This window comes from Serinus canaria, chromosome 9 (assembly GCF_022539315.1).
Source record: "Serinus canaria isolate serCan28SL12 chromosome 9, serCan2020, whole genome shotgun sequence".
NCBI classification, from domain to species: domain Eukaryota; kingdom Metazoa; phylum Chordata; class Aves; order Passeriformes; family Fringillidae; genus Serinus; species Serinus canaria.
In genome coordinates, this window is record NC_066323.1 from 3,138,970 (window position 1) to 3,156,938 (window position 17,969).

The 17,969-nt window shown below is 43.7% G+C and overlaps 1 protein-coding gene across 1 annotated transcript in view; it reads left to right on the forward strand.

The window, feature by feature from the left end:
• SERPINI1 (serpin family I member 1) overlaps nucleotides 1–17,969 on the forward strand; it is a 44,785-nt gene that overhangs the window by 11,606 nt on the left and 15,210 nt on the right. Inside the window, exons 2-5 of the mRNA XM_009089002.4 lie at nucleotides 12,246–12,513; nucleotides 13,623–13,853; nucleotides 16,318–16,512; nucleotides 17,284–17,488. Of these exons, the coding sequence (XP_009087250.1) occupies nucleotides 12,264–12,513; nucleotides 13,623–13,853; nucleotides 16,318–16,512; nucleotides 17,284–17,488 (881 nt within the window). The 5' untranslated portion in view covers nucleotides 12,246–12,263. The remainder of the gene's footprint in view (nucleotides 1–12,245; nucleotides 12,514–13,622; nucleotides 13,854–16,317; nucleotides 16,513–17,283; nucleotides 17,489–17,969) is intronic.

The following is a 17,969-nucleotide window of genomic DNA, read 5'->3' on the forward strand; positions in this document are numbered from 1 at the left end:
TATATTCTGCCATGGATGAATTTGAACAAAGAAGAAATCAACCTGAGGTGAATGACTTCATGCTCTGAAGGGAGCCAGCTGTAATTTTAGTGTCTCATGTGTCCCAGTGATAAACCTTGATGAGACAGAAGTGGCTGTGCTACACTCCACGAGGTGCCCAGCTGATCTCTGTGTGCTGCCTCAAGGATTAGCAGAGTTGGGGCAGTGAGAGATGAGCTGTTGCCCATTTACACCTGGGGGTGTATTTGGATCCAGTGGAATAACTGTCCTGTGGTGACTAACTAAAGAAATGTGTATAATTTGGGCACTGCTTCTCATCCAGCTGCACCAGCTCTGGGAGGTCTGTGTGAGGCAAGGCATTCTGCCTGCTTGTTGCCTAATGAGTTTGGTGCTAAGGCAGATTGACTGAAAATTAAAATATTTTTCCTTCTGTGACCATATTGATGGGACTGCTTGGCACAAACTGGGTCTGAATCCCTTGCTTTGAGGTGCAGCTGTCCACCTTGCCTATTTGACAACTTAATTTAGACATAAAAATCAGATAACCCATGTAAAGCTTGACATTTTGGCTCTTATATATAGACACAAGAATTCAGGTTAACCTACTTAGTTTTGAAAGCCACGCTAATTAAAAAGATTAACCTCATTTTAAATAAGAGTGTGTGTTACCCACCAATGCAAAATACTGGACGCCCATGAATCATAGCTCATCAGACAAAAGCTGGGAGCAGTGTCAGAGTCTTTCTAGCACAGGGTAGAATTAACATGAACTTGCCATAAGGAAGCATCTGAGACTTGCTGGAAAACAGGCAGTTTGGTTTGGGGAGGGGAGACAATGAGGCTTCAACTTTCAGTTTTCATTCTGGCTGTTGGAAATGATTCAATTCCTTTCTTTAAGGTATTGGAGCTTTCAAATTATAAAAATCTGAATAGGAAACAAAACCAAAAACAAAACCACCCAACCAAAACCACCCCAGACATCCTCTGAACAGCACAGCACGAGCGTGTTCCTGGAGCCTCAGGAGGGTGTGTAGCTGTGAGCCAGCAGAGCACAGCACAAGTGGTCTGTTCCTCCAGTGCTTTGTGATTGCTCTGGTTCATGGGAATTGCTGCAGCGTTTACAGTCAGGTCTAACGTGATGCAAACTCCCCTGTGTGGGAGAATAAAGCAGGATTAAGACAAATTCAGCTCCCTGCATGTGGTGTTTAAATGGCTCATCATGGAGTGGGTACTTGGAACAGCGTCAGTTCCCATAAACACAAACCAATGAGGCTTGAACAGTGAGCACAGGAGTGAGCTCCAAGGCCAGATTCCACCTTCCAGGCACAGCTTGAGTGCTGGACTCCGGACTGAGCTGTTCTGTCCATGGTGGGCCAAGAGTGATGTTTCAATGGCCACAAGCCTCCAAGGCCAGGATAAATGAAACTATCAGAACAAAAATGGGATTGTATTCCCCCTCAGTAAAATGAGGCTGTTTTTTTACTCTGATTGAAAAAACTATTTGGTGGCTGTGTATCTTCTGTTGTGGATAAGCTGCCTGAACAGCAGGAAGTAGTTTTTCCTCCCTGCCTTTCTGTTTCTAACGTTCCAGTTTATCCCTTAAAGCTGCTGTTGTTCCAGATACTCTCTCTGAACATTTCAGAAACACATGCAGGGCACCAAGCTTCCTTCTTGTTTTCATGCCCTGCCAGCTCTCCCACTTGGAGCAGCATGAGGCTGCTCCTGTCCCATTTGTTGGCTTTTGGGTTTTTCCCCTTGAGTTGGTAAGTTCATGGATGCTTGTAAAGAAACAGGAGGGAGGAAGGACGTGAATGATGATGTGGAGATAAAAGCTTGAGGATTTTAGTGGCAGTTCTGGCCACTGTGCCATACTGGGTGGTTCATTCCTCCTGCCTAGAGCTGACTTGTCTGTCTTGGTGTCTGGAGTCTTGTCTGTCATGGGCAGATGGGTTGCTTGCTTTTTTTAGATATTTGCAGAGCTGCTCTCAAGTGCAAGCAATATAAAACCAGAGTTGTGGAATTGTAGAAACCATGGAGATAAGGGAGACAATTGAGAATATTTGAGAATATATGAAAAATACCAGCAAAGTAAATAGCAGTGATGCTGAGGCCTGAGAGGCAAGAATTGGAACTGCCCTTAGGGTGGGAGGAAAGAAGAATTTAATTTTTTTCTCCATGTGGAATTCCCATGCTTCTCACTCCTTTGGGAAGATCAGTGATCAACATCCTTCAGATCAAAAAGAAATTCTTATGGAATTCCTTGTTGAGGTTTTCCACTGTGAAAAATACAGAGTGAAAAAAATCCTGCTACTGTCTGAATTTGGCATCGAGATTATTCTGTTGTTTTTAGAAAAAAAAGTCTGTACTTGGTAACAGATGTTATTCTGCTATGTTAGAGAAATATTTGGAGAGGCTTAATGCTGAATTTTTCCCTCAGTTACTGATTTTGCTGAAATGTCCTTGTTTAGTGAGTCCATTTTGCTGGTTCAGAACTGAACCCCCTCTGAGTGACTCTTCTTTCTCACCCTTTTGTCTCTGGAGACTTCGTGCTGGACCAGCTTTAGAGCTTTTTCCATTCTCATTTTGTGCCTCAGCTGTGACTCTGCTGGTCAGGCTGTGCACCATTGCCAAGACATCTCTTTCAGCTGGTTTTAAAGCTGGGCTTTCCTAGGTCCTGCCTGGCTCCTGGCCATGCCAAGGAAGCTCTTTCAGCTGTTGGCCACATCCTGGGCATTGGTGCCAGGGCTGCTGGTGGGGCTGAGCTCTGAGCTGGGGCTGCTCTCAGCCCTGGGCTGTCAGGACTGGCTCTCTGGGGTGTGCAGCTGCTCCCAGGAGTGCTTGGGGCTGGCTGGAAGCTCAGCAGAGCCTGCTGCACTCCTCAGTTTGCCATGGAGAAGGGGAGCATGCAGCAGGGCAGCGTTGGAGGAATGGTGTCCGTGCATTATAAGCAGCAGTCCTGGACTGATGACAAATTGCTGCTGGTAATTAATCAGGGTATAACATCTACTCTGAATGCTGGGGTTAATTGTTTTGGTTTTTTTTTTTTTCTAAAGCAATCTCTGCCTTATTACTGTACTATAAGAAAGTAATTCTGATCTCAGAAGTGTTAACAGAAGTGAATAATAACTCTCCTGGCAAGAGGGACGTTGCCTAAATGTAAATGGAGCCTGGTGTTGATTGCAAGGCTGCAGCCAATATTATTTTGTAGGAAAACAAGCTGGTTTGTATGTCACACTTGCTTTCAGTTCCTGCACTGACAGACTCCTCTTCTGAAATCCTGATGCATTTTAATTAACTTTCTTCATCATCTTGACATAGCTATACCATAGCCTGATCTCTTTTCTTCTGAAGTCCTTGTGAAGGGAGCTGGACAAGGTAAGGAAGAATTAACTTCCACTTTGATCTCTTGAAATGATGTTTCACACCGTGTGCTTTTTCTATTTAGTTATTCTGGGATGATTTAAAGATTGTCATTGTTCATTGTGTTTTGTTAAGGATATTTGATGACTTTTCCTGAGTTGGTTGATGGGCTTTTGAAAGACATTCAGCAAAATCTCCTCCACAGGTGCACAATTTCTAGTTACTTCTCCTGCAGTGTTCCCTATTCCAGCAACCCTAAGTAGTGAAGGGTTCCTGTTCTGTTTTTGTTTCTCCTTAATTAGTTGTGTCTTTTAGTCCTCCTGCTTTGGAAGGTTTAAAATTGGCTGTGAGAGCTTGTATAATGCCAGGCAAAGCACACAGACTAATGTAATGTATCTGAAGTGACTTTATGTATAAATAGGGAGTTGCAAGAAAAATGCTTGAAACACTGCATTCCAAACTCACTTGCTGGAAATGCTTCCACAGGATATATTGTTAATATATTTTGGTGCTGCTGAAGCTGTAATATCACCATGCATTACAGCAATATCTGTGACATAAGTGACAGCTTTCATCACTTATACATCTACGCTCCAGTACATGCAGGGATCTCGCCTTTAGCCTCCAACTGCAGTGATTGCATCTGGCAGTTGCATATGGTGAAACTTAGCTACTGCCCTTTTAATTAAATTATAGTGGGAGCTTGATGATCAGCTGAGTTTCACAGGAAAATAACAGAAATGGGACTTACTGTAAGTAAGGAAATTTGTGGTACGTGCAAGAGCAGGCAAGAAGTTGTTCTTGTGTCTAAAATAACTGATTGGAGTGTTCTGTCTCTGCTGCTTCTGATGGAAAGAGACTATTACAGAATTAGATCTCACCCTTCCTTTCCCAGATAGACCTAAGGAAATCTTAGGATTTCTTTAAATGAGGGAGGAAAAGGAATGCTGCTGTCTCATTTGGGGGATCTTCCCTGGATGGTTGCACCCTGAGTGGAGTACTGCATTGGCCTTATCACTGAAAAGTCAAGTGATTGTAGAGATAGAATGTGTCAGATTTGATTCTGGAGAGCCTCTGAGAGGCACCTTCCCATCCTGTGTCTGGGCATTGTCCCTCCTTCCAGCAGTCAGGTCAGCATCTTCACCACCAGACCAATGCACCTGAGAGAATCCTCATGCAGAGAGCTGTGTGGGACTGACAGCCCTCACTGGGACAGAAATGGATGGTGAAACCACCAAAACCCAACAGGCTGTGCCTAACTAAGATCATTCTGTGGAACTTGCCAGGTAAAGCCCCTTTTGGTCTGCTGGAAGCAGATCCTGTGTAGTATTTCAGTCTCAAGCTTGAAGCTCTCCCCAGTCAGACTGTGGTGCCTTTGTCAGATGAGCCACAGGCACACCCCCCGTTCTGAACCTTTTAGAATCCCCAAGTTCCATAATGCTTCACATTTTCTCCTTTACAGAGCTTGTGGGTTTTGTGTTTTCTTATTTATAGCTCTTACTTTGTGGGGCACACTGGAGCTGTCAAAAATAAGGCTTTCTGCCAAAGTATTTCTAAAAATTTGTTTCTCCTAGACAGAAGAAACAAACAGAGAAATTGCATATGAGTCCTCCCAATTGCAGGCCTTAGAGCAGTAGATTTGGAAACAAGACCACCTTTTTTAATTGTCTAGACATGTATTTAGATGTTCGCTTTAGGCTATTCAAATTTAAGTATTTTGGACATGGCTTCTCAGCATCTCTTTTTATTTTTTAATTAGAGCTGAGGGAATATGCTTGAGGAAGCGCAATTAAGACAACTTTGGCTTGCATAATTGCCTCAGCAGGTTAGTGAGTCAGTGCCAAGCTCCATGAAAGTTTAAAAACATTTGGGATTCAATGGAAAAAAATTGTCAATATGAAATTTTTCAGTGTAGCATTTGCCTTTCAGGTTTTCTCAATGCTCCTGGTGCCATGGGGTCATTTAAAAAACAGGAGTAAAGAATCCTGAAGGGCATGACTTGGCTGTGTGTTGGAGAGCAAGGTTTTAGTGTGGCCCAAACATTTCCTGTGGAATGACTGTTCCTTGACTTAGTCACTCTATACTGGAGATTTAAATGCCCCACTATTTCCTATATCATTGTTGTGCTGCTCTCTAATGAAATTAACCTCAAGGTTTCCTGCTCCAGAAGGCAATGGCACCATAATTGACCTATGGTGACAAAATCCCTTAACTTTATTAATAAATGTTTGTGCAGTTTGAGATAGAGATGTCATTGCACTGAGACAAACTGATTCCAACAAGATTCCACATGTGTCTGTAGAATCTCTGCTTGACAAGGTCAGATGCTCACATAGGCTAAGGGTAAACATTTTTTAGGGATAAACCTTTTTTGCAGCACAGAAAATGTAAGTCCATCCCAGAACTTGAAGGAGCTGCCTTGATGGCTAAATGGAACACATGTCACAGTGAGCAGTGATGTGCCTGCCTGCTGTCCAAGGAATGCAGAATTTCCCAGGCTTGTCACCACTTCCAGGGACTGCACTGCTGATGCCCAAAGTACTTTGTAGATCCTGTGTAGTACTTTGAAAATCCTTCCTGTGCTGCTTGCACTGGCCCTGATAGTTGGTTATCTATTCCATTGTGGCTTGAAGCATTTAATGGCTATTTAGTTGTTTTTCCATTTTCTTGGCTGTATTCTGCTGGTTCTAAGCAGTAACACCCCCTGAATTGTGTATGTGGTGCTGTGAGGATTGGTGTTTGATTTGCTGCTCTCACCTCCAGGCTGGCTCTGTGTGCAGCCCCAGGTGTGAGCACATCCCAGCTGAGCCCTGCTGGCTGTTTGATCCCCTGCACTGCTGTTCCTGGGCACCTGCCTGTTGTCCTGGCTGTGGAAAAGAAATTATTTCTCAGGTGGAGCCAGCTCAGGTTTGAGCTTTATTCCACAGTTCCTGTGCTGGAGGGAGAGAGGGGCTGAGTGCTGGGGAGGAAAAGGGAGATGAACACAGGGAGCAGCTGATGGGAGCAGGCGTCACATTGCTTCTGTGGGGGTTTGCTGTGGTAAAACCACAACGTTCTGGAGGTGAGAATGCTTTTGCTCCAGTTGTACTGGCTGGAGGTGCAATTTTTGCCCAATCTTCAAATAAAAATCGGAGAGGTTGTATTGCTGGATGAAGCAGCAGGGACTGAAAAGGCCGTTCCTGTGTTGTTCTGCAGTGGATCAGCTGGGTTTGTAAGCAGCCTGAGGTTTGTGGTAGCAGCCACATTCCCCTGGTGTTGTAGGGCCTGAGGCAAGCCTGAACTAGCTGGGAGCAAATCGTGGACATCTCTGGGAGCCTCCTCTGCACATCCTTCAGGGTAGCCATGACAACCATTCCTGGTCTGGAGAACAGCTGAGGATCTCACCAACTGCTCCTGCATCCCCTGGGCTGGGCTGGGGCTCAGGGGGTTCTTTGTGAGGGGAACTTGGGTTCATTGTCAAAGCTGTGTTCATTTTCTGAGCTGTTATGGTTAGTTAGGTGGTGCCTCTCTCTGCTATTTATTGGTAGATGGGATTGCCAACAAGAAATCATTCAGAGTAAAGGTGCCTGCAGCAATTGTCATATTTAACAGCTGGCAAAGCAGTAGTGGCTGAATTTCACCAAACTCACATCCTTCCATGATTCACCTGCCACAAGCATGACCCTGTTCTGGTTGGGTTGGGGGGAAGGAGAATCCCCCAGTTCCTGCCTGCAGCCACAGTGGGTTTTTCCCCTGACCCAGCAGGTCTTGTTCCCTGAGCAAATCCGTCTGTTGCTTTATCAAATTGTTCTGCCAGACTTCTGTCTGCTCCTGCAGCTGCTCTTTACAGGAGACAATGTAATCAGTGCTGTTACCACACTTGTTTTCCTCCCAGGGTTTTTTTTTTTAACACAGTGATCAGGAATCAGCAGTTTTTCTTATTTGTGCTTCCCACACCTTTGGTGTTTAGCTTGCAGGTAGCCAAGAGTAATCTCAAAGGCAACTAATCTTAGTTTAGTCTCTGTGTGCTGAGGAACCAGGGCAATGTATCACAGGTTTATTTTGTAGGTTTTTAAAGCCATAAATTAGTTTCTTTATAAAACCCTCTGTAAAGGTGTAAAAGAAAAGGAAATTATAACCCATTTTTTCAACCTGTCTGACAAGTACAAGGTACTAGAATTCAACCCTTAATTGAATTTTTGCCACCTTCCTACGCCGAGTCCAGGTCTCGCTGTTTCAAAATCCGTGGTACCTCATGTCTGTGAACTCAGTTGGAGTTTGTTGATAGGATATCTCAAAATATCTCAGCTTCCAGAGAGCGCCTGCCCCTTCTGCATTTTACTGGAACCGAATAGTTCAGAGTTTGTGGGTGTGAGGGGGCGAATTTGTTCTGCTTCCTCTTAGTCATCCCAGCCTTATGCTGGGGAGAGGCAAGAGCTGGAGAAGCAGGCCTGTATTTATCAGATGGATGTTTTTCTTCAGCCATCTGGGTGTCCCTTGTGCTCATGCACAGGAGCACATCTGGGCTGGCCCAGGGCAGGCAAGCAGCAGCCCTGAGCTGGTTGTGGCCACTCGGGGAAATGTGCTGGGCTGAGTTTTGGGGCTGGTGTTTTCTGAAATGCTGAATAAAAAAGTTTCCTGGGAATTGAACGAGGTTTGGCCTCAGTGCCAGTACCTGCTGAAGGATGGATATCTGGAATCTTGTTGGTTTTAGTGATCCATCACTGCTTTTTTCCTCTGGGAGCAGTTGCAAGCCAGAACAAAACTGATACGCTCTGACAAACCTCTGTAGCAAGAAGGGATTTGTGATGCACAGCTGTTTTTCAAGAAGAGGCTGTGGCAAGGAGGATTTGTTTGCACTGATTCCTTGATTGCCCAGTAGGAGAGAGGTGTTCATGCATCAATTGGTGAAATCAAACAAAACTCAGAATCTGACACACCCTCAAATGAGCAGTTCATACCTTTGGCCTTAATAACTGTGTGGCTGAGGAGTGAAAGCATTTTTAACAGCTTTTTTTTTAATTCTTACATTTAGCAGTGAAAGCAAAATGTACACAGCAACAATTGAAACTGATGATTGTTGATTTTTAAACATTGTTCAGTGGGGACATTGACTCCTTTCCCACTGCAGCAGGATTATTTAACCAGATTGCATTGATGCAGATCAGCAGTGACAGACTGTACTGGGGATGTCTGAGGAAGACAGAAAAGACTGAGTAAAATTTTGATGATACTCCCAGGGACTGTTTAAGTTTCTGGATGTGCATTACATAATGTTCAGCTTCATTTCCTTCGACTTGAAGTGTGTTTGTGAGTAGGGTCCAGGCAATTCAAAGATGCTCTGAGTGCTGCTGCAGTGACAATCCAGGGCGCCCTGGGCTCTGACTGGGGGGAGATGCTGAGAAGATGCTGCTCCAGAATCAGTCCCAGCTCTTGGTGGGACCCAGCCCTCCTGCCTGAGGAAGCCCAGAATCCAAAGTAATCCAGCCTGCAGCAAGGCAGGATCAGAGGAGCGGATCAGAACTGCTCTGGCTGGAATGATAATTAAGAGCTGGATTCCCAGTTGTCAGCAGAGCAGTGTGGGCATGAGCCAGAAGAGTGAGAGGAATTGAGCTGAGGAATTTACCACTGACATTTCCCATTAGATGGTTGAGATGAGACCATTTTCCCACTGGCTGGCAAGGATTGATCTGTGGTGTTTTACAACCTCCTCCCCACTGACCAGCACCCACAGATCTTTAGTTTGCTGTAAAGCATCTTCCCTTGCATTGGACTCATTCATTTGTGTATTTTCACTTTGGAGAGCATTGCCAGCAAAGGAGCTGATAAATTCTCTGCCTGTATCCATGTGTTCATTCCTGTATCCATGTGTTCCTCCTTTCCCCTTGGTGTCTGTATTGGGAACTTCACAGAACTTCATTAGAAAGCCTCTCTAGACTAAAATGATGTGGAAGGGCTGGGGAGGAAATTGAAATTGTTTGGGTTTAATTCATTCCTACTGGGAACTTCTGTTCTGCACAGTTCAGCCTCTTGTGTTGCCATCAGTGGGATTTGGCTTGTAGTTAAAAACATAAGTTTGGTACTTTGTCTTGTTAAGAGCATTTCAGTATAAATTTTATTTGTCTCTATCTATGTACTTACTCCATTTTCTGTCCAGCTAAATAATGAAAAGTAATATAGCATAATTATTTCACATGAGGAGCTTTTGGTGAGTGGTCAGAAAGAAATATGATTTTGATTTGTATATAATGTTGGGGTTCCAGCATTGTCTAATAACAAATATTTTATTAGCTTTCAGACAGTCTGACCTGCATGTTAAACACTTAATTAAGATGTATAAGTTTCTCCCCTCCTTCCCCTGTGCAATTACTTAAGCCTGTCTGGCAGTGCTACATAGGACAGAGATCAGTGATGGAGTGCTGAGCAGCTGCCTCTGCAACTGCAAGGCTGGGGAACTTCCCTTTCTGAAAATTGCAGATTATTTCACATCTGTTTTAAGTACGTCAGGACTCCAAGTGAGCTCAAGCTGCTCTTGATCCAGGAGTGGAAAGCTTCAGCTCTCTGTGTAATTGCATCCACACTGAGCTGCACAACTTGTTTGTATAGATTAGGGTGGGAGAGCTCCCAAATTTGGGCTCATCCTCAACAAAAGCAAGATGAGCTCCTGCTTATCTATTTCCTGAGTACAGTTTTTGGTGCCACTATAGACCTGTGTGATGGAGCTCTGTTAAGCTTTTCTTGCCTTGTGCAGCTTTAAGGATAAGAGAATAATACCTGGGCTCAGTCTATAACGGGGATGTGCTGGCTCAAGTCTTATGTAACACTGGCAGAGGCATGCTCCAGGGCTTTTAAATAAAGAAATCTACAATATCCATGATCACAGAGAAATCCAGTTATTTTCTATAGCAGAAAACTTAATATCCTTAAGTCAATAATTTATAAATGGGTAGGTTGAAAAAATGTACTGCTATTAAGCAGTTTTGTTGGGGAAGTTTGTGGAGTGTTGATAACGTTTGGGGTTATAAATAGTGTCTCAGTGTTTCTGAAATAAACCATGATGGTCAGCCTGGTGTCCTGCACTGGGCAGCAGTGCTGGGTACTTCTGTCAGTGCACTGGAACATGCAGGCAGAAGGATTCAAGCTGGTGCTTTATGCTTCTATGACTTTTCTGTGCTGTTCCTAAAGAGGATAAGAGCCTTCAGTGTCTAATAATTAGAGGAAGATCGATCAAGTAATCCGCAGAAGTGGAGTGATGCCACCAGAGATAATTTATTGGAAATTTAGGAAGGAGAATATTTCTTACATATGTGAAAAGAATCACAGGGAAGATGAGAGGCAAGGCTTTCCTTTTCCCCTGAACCATGTGGGATTGCTGCTCTGGTTCATCTCTTCAGTTTTCTCAGTTCAGGACTGAACAAAAGGCTGATGGAGGCTGGGGGACAGGAGGAATCTTAACTAGTGCTGGCACCAGTGGCTGCCAAGGCACGTGTGTGTACCCTGTTGTTCTTTGTATTTTCTCAGCTATAAAATGCGAGTAATAACACTTAAATTATGGATCATTCAGCGCCGTGTGAGTGAATTAGATAATGCTACATAGGCCTTTGAAGATGAAATGCAGAATATAAATGTTGTATAAAGCTCACTTTGTGCCATGTCTATAAAACCTGGTAATGCAGCCCCAGCCTTGCTGGGAAGCATAAGGAGAGGCACTTGGGCTGCCTGCATGCAAATTGATTCTGTGGAGCAGCAGCATTCTCACAAATCTGGGCTGTGCTGACGGGCCCTGCAGCCTGGCACAACAACTTGTAAACACTTGTGGATAAAGCTCTGAGCCTTGTCCTGTCCAAGCCCCTGCTTCAGGAGGATTTGCTCTGCTGTGCCTTGGAGGCAGAGTGGCAGAGGGAAGGAGTTGAAACAGGAGCTCTGGTGGTTGCTGTTTCTCACCCAAGGCTTGCAGCAGTAGTGGGTCTCATGCCAAGGTAGCGCAAAGTTTAAAGGAAAATAAAAATGGAAGGCTGAAGTTACACATTCCCTGCTCCAGGAGCTGGGATTCTACTATCAGTAGTTGTGTGAGCTAAACTGGAGTAGAGTGAGAACTGTTGCTTACCCCAGAGCATTTCAGCAGAGCTTGGGGGATGGATTAGTCAGAAGCATCACCCTTTTTTAAATTTAGTTTCCTTCCTCGTTCCCACTGTTGGATCTTTCTCACTGTACAGTACCTTTATCCTCTGAGCGGGGGTTGACTCCAGCTAGCAGAGCTACCCAACTTCTCACTGTTATTTACTAACAAAAGGGGGTTTATTTGGTAACTAAGGCATGATTGAGTTCTTTTTTTCTTTCAAAGAATTTTTGGCTGCTTGCCACATGTTTTGCAACTGAGCAACATCACGGAACAGTAACTTTGTCACGGGTGTTGGGAGCTCTCTCCCAGTGTTTGAAACTGTTTTACCTGTTGGGGGCTTCAAGTGACTTGGATAAATAAGTTCCATTTTATTAGAAGGTCAAATGAAAGAAATACAAATTTCTGGGTCTTCTTGGTGGAAAAGTGCAGAAACACAAACCAGTTCCAGGTCAGCACTGCTAAACAGCCACAATTCCAAAGGGAAGGAGGGAGGGGGTTGCTGTCTTTGGGGTCTTTTCTGTAGAAGCTGTGAGTGTCTTCTTGGTCTGGGGCTGGGATATTTCACAAACATAGCATTACATAAGGGAGAAGGTTATTTTTGTGTGAAAATACATCATTACTTCTCTTTTAATAGTGTCTCCTCCAACTAACTGCATTGTGCATTGAACTCTAGGGATTTTCTTCCCCCACAGATTTAAGATTAAAAAGTTGACTATTCTTCTTTCTCTCAAGTTGAATTTTCTATTATCCAACGATCTTATTTTGTCTCAAATTTATCTTGCAGGCCTTAAAATCTCAAGTCATGTATTTCCTTGGACTGCTGTCCCTGCTTGCTCTGCAAAGCGAAGCCTTCAAGACCAATTTTCCTGATGAAACCATCGCTGAGCTGTCTGTGAACGTCTACAACCAGCTGAGAGCCAGCAGGGAGGATGAGAACATCCTGTTCTCCCCTCTGAGCATTGCCATAGCCATGGGCATGGTGGAGCTGGGAGCCCATGGAACCACCCTGAAGGAAATCCGCCATTCCATGGGCTTTGACAGCTTGAAAAACGGTGAGGCCTTTGCATCATGTCTTTCTTCTTGTCCTAGAGAAGCAGGAGCAAGGGTTGGGAGCAGCCTGCTGCTGTCCATGGGTTACAAATCACTGATTTCTTGGTGGCCTTGATGGGCAGGCTCAGAGGGGTGGGTTCTGCATGAGCTGAGAGGTGCTGACATGTCAGAACCCAGGATGTTCCTCTGGCTGCCCTGGAGGACTCGAGATCCTGGCAGGGGCTCAGAGACCTTGGCACAGAGTCAGAAACACCTGTGCCTTCCATTTTAACCTATAGAAACAATTACCACCTTTGTGTGAGGAGTTACAAGCCACAAGGGTTTGAATAGAATGACAGTTAACGTGTCACAGGGTGAAAAAGTAGAATTTTGGGGATTTAGAATGGGAGTTCAGGAGGCAAGATGGAGGACAAGGAAGAGAAGAAGAAAGACAAGACATGCCCAGATTCCTCCATCTTGCCTCCTATTTCTGCTTGAAGCGCATCTTTGCCATCAGTTTTAAGGTTTATTTTCTTGGATTTTAATTTTTAAATTAAAAATTTTACCTTCATGCAGCAGTGCAAGCTTCCTGTTTTAAAGCAGAGTGCTTTAATCCTGTTCAAGACTCCTCATTACCCACCAAGGATTCTGTACTACCCCACTAAGGATCCTGGGTAATTCTAGACCTACTTTTGTCATAGAAGAGCCTGTGCAAGTCCTTAGTTTCAAGATTTGAAGTTCATCTTTCTTTAAACAACTGGCATTTAAGATGGAATAAAAATTCTGTTAAGAATTTCTGGTGGTGAGACTAAGAAATGGAACCTGTAAGAAGATTTTTTTTTTAAATTGCTTTTTTGGTGTAGAGAGAATTTCGATTGATAGCTTTGCTTCTGGTGGGACTCAAATGTCTCGTTAATTAGACTAATTATAGCTAGTAGAAAAAGCAGGCTCTAAGTAATATGATCTTGGAGATTATTCCTTCAGATCTGAAGGTGTGTGTGTAGGTTTAGAAACAAGTTTGTTTAAAAAAGATGGCTCTCCTTCACATAAAACATTTTGGTGAATTTTCAGCAGAAAAGCCATGGAATAATTTTCCTTTCTGAACCCCTGAAGGTGTTTTTTCCTTCCCCAGGTGAGGAGTTTGCCTTCCTGAAGGAGCTTTCTGACATGGCAACTGCTGAAGAAAGTCACTACGTGCTGGACATCGCCAACTCCCTCTACGTGCAGAATGGGTTCCACGTCAGTGACAAATTCCTGCAGCTGGTGAAAAAATACTTCAAAGCTGAAGTAGAGAATGTAGATTTCAGCCAAAGTGCAGCTGTTGCTACTCAGATCAATAAATGGGTGGAGAATCACACAAATAGTAAGTGCATGTGGTCCTTCTGTGCACTTCCTGCAGGAAGTGTTTGTGCTTCCAGACTTGTGCAGTGGTGTTGGGCTGGTGCTTTGCCTTTTATCTCTTCTTTCTGAGACTGAAGTGTCTCCTCCCAGGAGAAGAACTCTAGTATTTCTATTTTTTCCTGTGTAGGAATGATCTGTCATAAGTAATATTAGTCATTGTTAATCATGTGGCATCTATTTGAATATTTGTTCTCTGGTCTTACCATCTGTAACTTTTGTTGAATGAGACTGTTTGAATGGTAGGCATTTTAATAGTATTTTAATTTTTTTTTTTTACAAAAGTATTATTGCTAATGGCAGAAAAGTTGTCTGCAGAGGGGTTATTGGCTCGTGCTTTGCATGTGTGGAGTATCACTCCTCCTCTGAGGAGCTCATACTCACAAGGTACTGAGAAACAGAATAGTGGGGAATAAAAAGCTAATTTTGAACCACAAAATCAGAGTGTGTAATGTAATATTTTGCAGTGTGAGGAAACGAGATAGCATGTTGAGAGGGTAGTTGATTTTAGGAACGCTGTCAACGGTTTCACAACACAAATTTGCAGCAGGGGAGTTAAGCACAAAATTACTGTTGTAAATATGCACATTGAGAGCTGCAGGATGCTGCTTGGCTTGGCAGCTCCCGGAGAGGTGGCATTTCCTGGAGCTGTGCAGGGTGCCCATAGCTGGGAGTCTCCTGCTGTAGGGATCAAAGCATGTTCTCATTCTGCTTCCCCTGGCCCACTCTGAAGGTTGAGATTTTGGGAGTAATTCAGGGAGGTCTGGCTCGGGCACAGTTGTACCACTGGGAATTTGGAGGGGTTGGAATCACCTGGAAGGAATTAGCACATCCCCATGTAGTCTGAGCACTTAAGAATCCAATTCCTTTTGGAAAAGCACAGCTCCAAAGTGGAAAAGCACCTTCTGTAATGCTTTTATTCCCTTTTGAAAACGGTCTGGTTTGTTCCAAGGGAACACAGCAGCCATTCTGTTCCTAACAAACTGCCCTTTCTCTCAGGCTGCAGAAATAGCTGGGTGGAAGTGATGCAGCAGATTGCAGAGGGTTTCCATGGATGTGCTGTCTGCCTGAGGGAAAAGGAAAAGCAGAGCCCACCAGGGCACCTGGGGGGCTCTTGGTGTCAGGTTGGGATGGTTCCAGTCCCTCAGCTGGTCCCCTTCTCTCTGATTTCCCCTTGGGAAAGGAGCACAGCACAGGCAGGTTTCAGTTCCAGCCTGTTCAGCGTGTTGGGAGGCTCGAAGCAGAAAACAGAACCATCAAAGGTTCCTCTGGGCAGGAAAATTCTTAACATTTCATTAATGTATTAACAAGATGTGGCTGAAAAAACAAAGAAATAGGAGTACCAAATAGAAATCTGGAAATGTTTTGCTTCTCAATTTCCCCTTTGTTTTTTTTTTTACCAACTCCAAGTGAGTGTTGGTCACACCTCCCTCCTTAGAACATTCGAGATAAAATGAAGAACAAACAGCAACCCGGAAGAAATCCAGCCCTGTGATACACAAATTTCACACCAGTTAGTCAGGATCATATGCTCCAGAAAGCAGAATTAATTTGTTTTTTAAACCATGGATTAAGGAGTAATAATCAGATGGAGGAATGTGTTTATTTTAACACTTTGCATTGCAATGTCAGCTAAAAATAGAAGTGAGCAAGAAAGCAATGTGAAGGAGGCTGTAATTCCTGGAGAACAGTGGCAGATCTGGTCAGTGCACCCAGTTTACCAAACTGGGAACAATTTTGGTGAAATGCAAGGCAGTTGAGATGAGCTACAGCAGGTACCAGCCTGCATTCTGATGTAAATGACTTATTCAGGAGTAGGAGCAGAGCAGCTGCCATGCTCAGCTGCTGTACCTCCCATGAATAGAGCAGATGCTAGATGGTTTTCCTCTTTTGCTTTTCAAGAGCTAATGCCTCTGGAACAAATGCTGGGAATTTATGTGGATTTTTGGTGCTCAGTCCTGGCTTTGAATTCAACAGAAGATGGCTGAAGCTCCTTCAGAACTGGCCCAGGTGAAGCTGCAGTGGGTGCACTTGGCCCCTCTAAATCAAGCACCCATTTAAGTGCTTCTCTGGATTGGAACCAAAGTTTGGACAAGTTCTGACCTTAAGATGGAAGTGCTGAACTGTTTCATAGCAGCAGGGTAAACATTCCAAATGTGACCCTTTCTCCACGTGGCTTCCTTGTAGGGTGTATTTAGTAGTGATCAAGAAACAGTTGCCTAACACGTCCTTGATGGAAGGGTTTACACACCTACACTGTGATTTAGGTTTACAAAACACTGGCACTTTAATTGGAGATTTAATGAAACATCTGAATTGGAAATTACATGTTAACACTGCTTTTTATTTTCTTGCATTTTTCAAGCTGCCTTAAGTTTGGATTTAATGCTCACTCTGACATGCAGACTGACAGCTGGGTTTCTTTTTAGGTATGATCAAAGATTTTGTGTCTTCAAGAGACTTTGGTGCTCTAACTCATTTGGCTCTCATCAATGCAATCTACTTTAAAGGCAACTGGAAGTCACAGTTCAGGCCTGAAAATACCAGAACTTTTTCTTTCACTAAAGATGATGAAAGTGAAGTGCAAATTCCAATGATGTACCAACAGGGAGAGTTCTACTACGGTGAGTTAGACCTTTAGCAATTTAGAGCCTCTAAATCTTCACTTAATGGGTTTGTTGCAGTAATATCCACTTGTATTGTTGTCTCTTCTTCCACCTAGAATTTTTAATGTGCTGTTTGCCCAAAGAAGGGACTCAAGGTTTGTTTTTTTTTCCCCTAATGTGTGTATTATAACTGGTAGCAACATTTATAATGACTTGCTTGCAGCCATAGGATGGATTTCAGAATGTTTATCCATTGGATTGAAGCTCTTTGCAATTCTTGAGCTAGTCCTGCTTATCACAAAAATATTTTTCTTGTGCTGTGCTAAACATTCAAATGAGTAATGTTTGTTCTTTACTGTTGGACTGGTATAATAGAGGTTCTTTGAACAGCAGAACTAATGATCATTTTTAGTTGGAGCTTGAGCTCCAAGAGGGTTCTAAAATGTCTGGCAGCATTTTGCTCAATCTCATCACTGAAAAATCCTCTCTCCTGAATAAGATCTCTGCCCATTTCCCTGAAAGTCTCAGCAGCTTTAAATGTTAGACTCTTCTCTGCATAACCACTGAAAGTTATGTCCCAGAGCTGTGATTATCTACAAACTGTGATAGCTTGAGCTTGTATTCTTTAAGAAATTGAATGTAAGCCTCAAATTCTGTGATGAAGAAACCAATTTTATATAAAATTTTATACAGACTAAAGAGGGTCATTTTTAGTTCCAGTATCTAGTAAATACACTAAAGACAAAAGAAAATTGCTCTAACGGGGGTTTTGTTGTTTTCCTCCTCTAGGAGAGTTCAGCGATGGCTCCAACGAAGCAGGAGGGATCTACCAGGTCCTGGAAATCCCCTATGAGGGAGATGAGATCAGCATGATGATTGTCCTCTCCAGGCAGGAGGTTCCCCTGGCCACCCTGGAGCCACTGGTCAAGGCCTCCTTGATTAATGAATGGGCTAACTCTGTGAAGAAGCAAAAAGTGGAAGTGTATTTGCCAAGGTGAGAGCGTGCTCCCAGTCATGGAAGGGGGAATTGCATCCCCATTGATGGAGGAGCAGGGTAGGGAACACCTGAACTGTCCTGCTCAAGCTTGGAGTGATGCAGCAGCCACAGGAGGGTGGCTTTGGCAGCAGGGCCTGGGGATGCAGTGCAGGGTGAGGTGATTTCAGCAGTTTCATCCCTTTCAGAGAGAGGAGAGCTCTCCAGGAAGAAAAGTTCCCTCATCAGGAGTACATCCACCCAGAAGGATGCTCAGAGTAGTGCAGAACTCATTATGGATAAGCTCCATTTAGACAGGAGACACAGAAATATTGGAAGTCTGAACTACCAAATGTTTCATTTAGGTGCTAATTAGGTTTCTATGTGCTGCTATTTTCAGAAGTTCTAGTGGTGTGTGTCTGCAAATACCAATGGTTGAGTGTTGAGGGGTAATTCCAGTCAATTTTGTGTTGTTTTTTCTTTCCCAGCTGTAGGAAGTGCT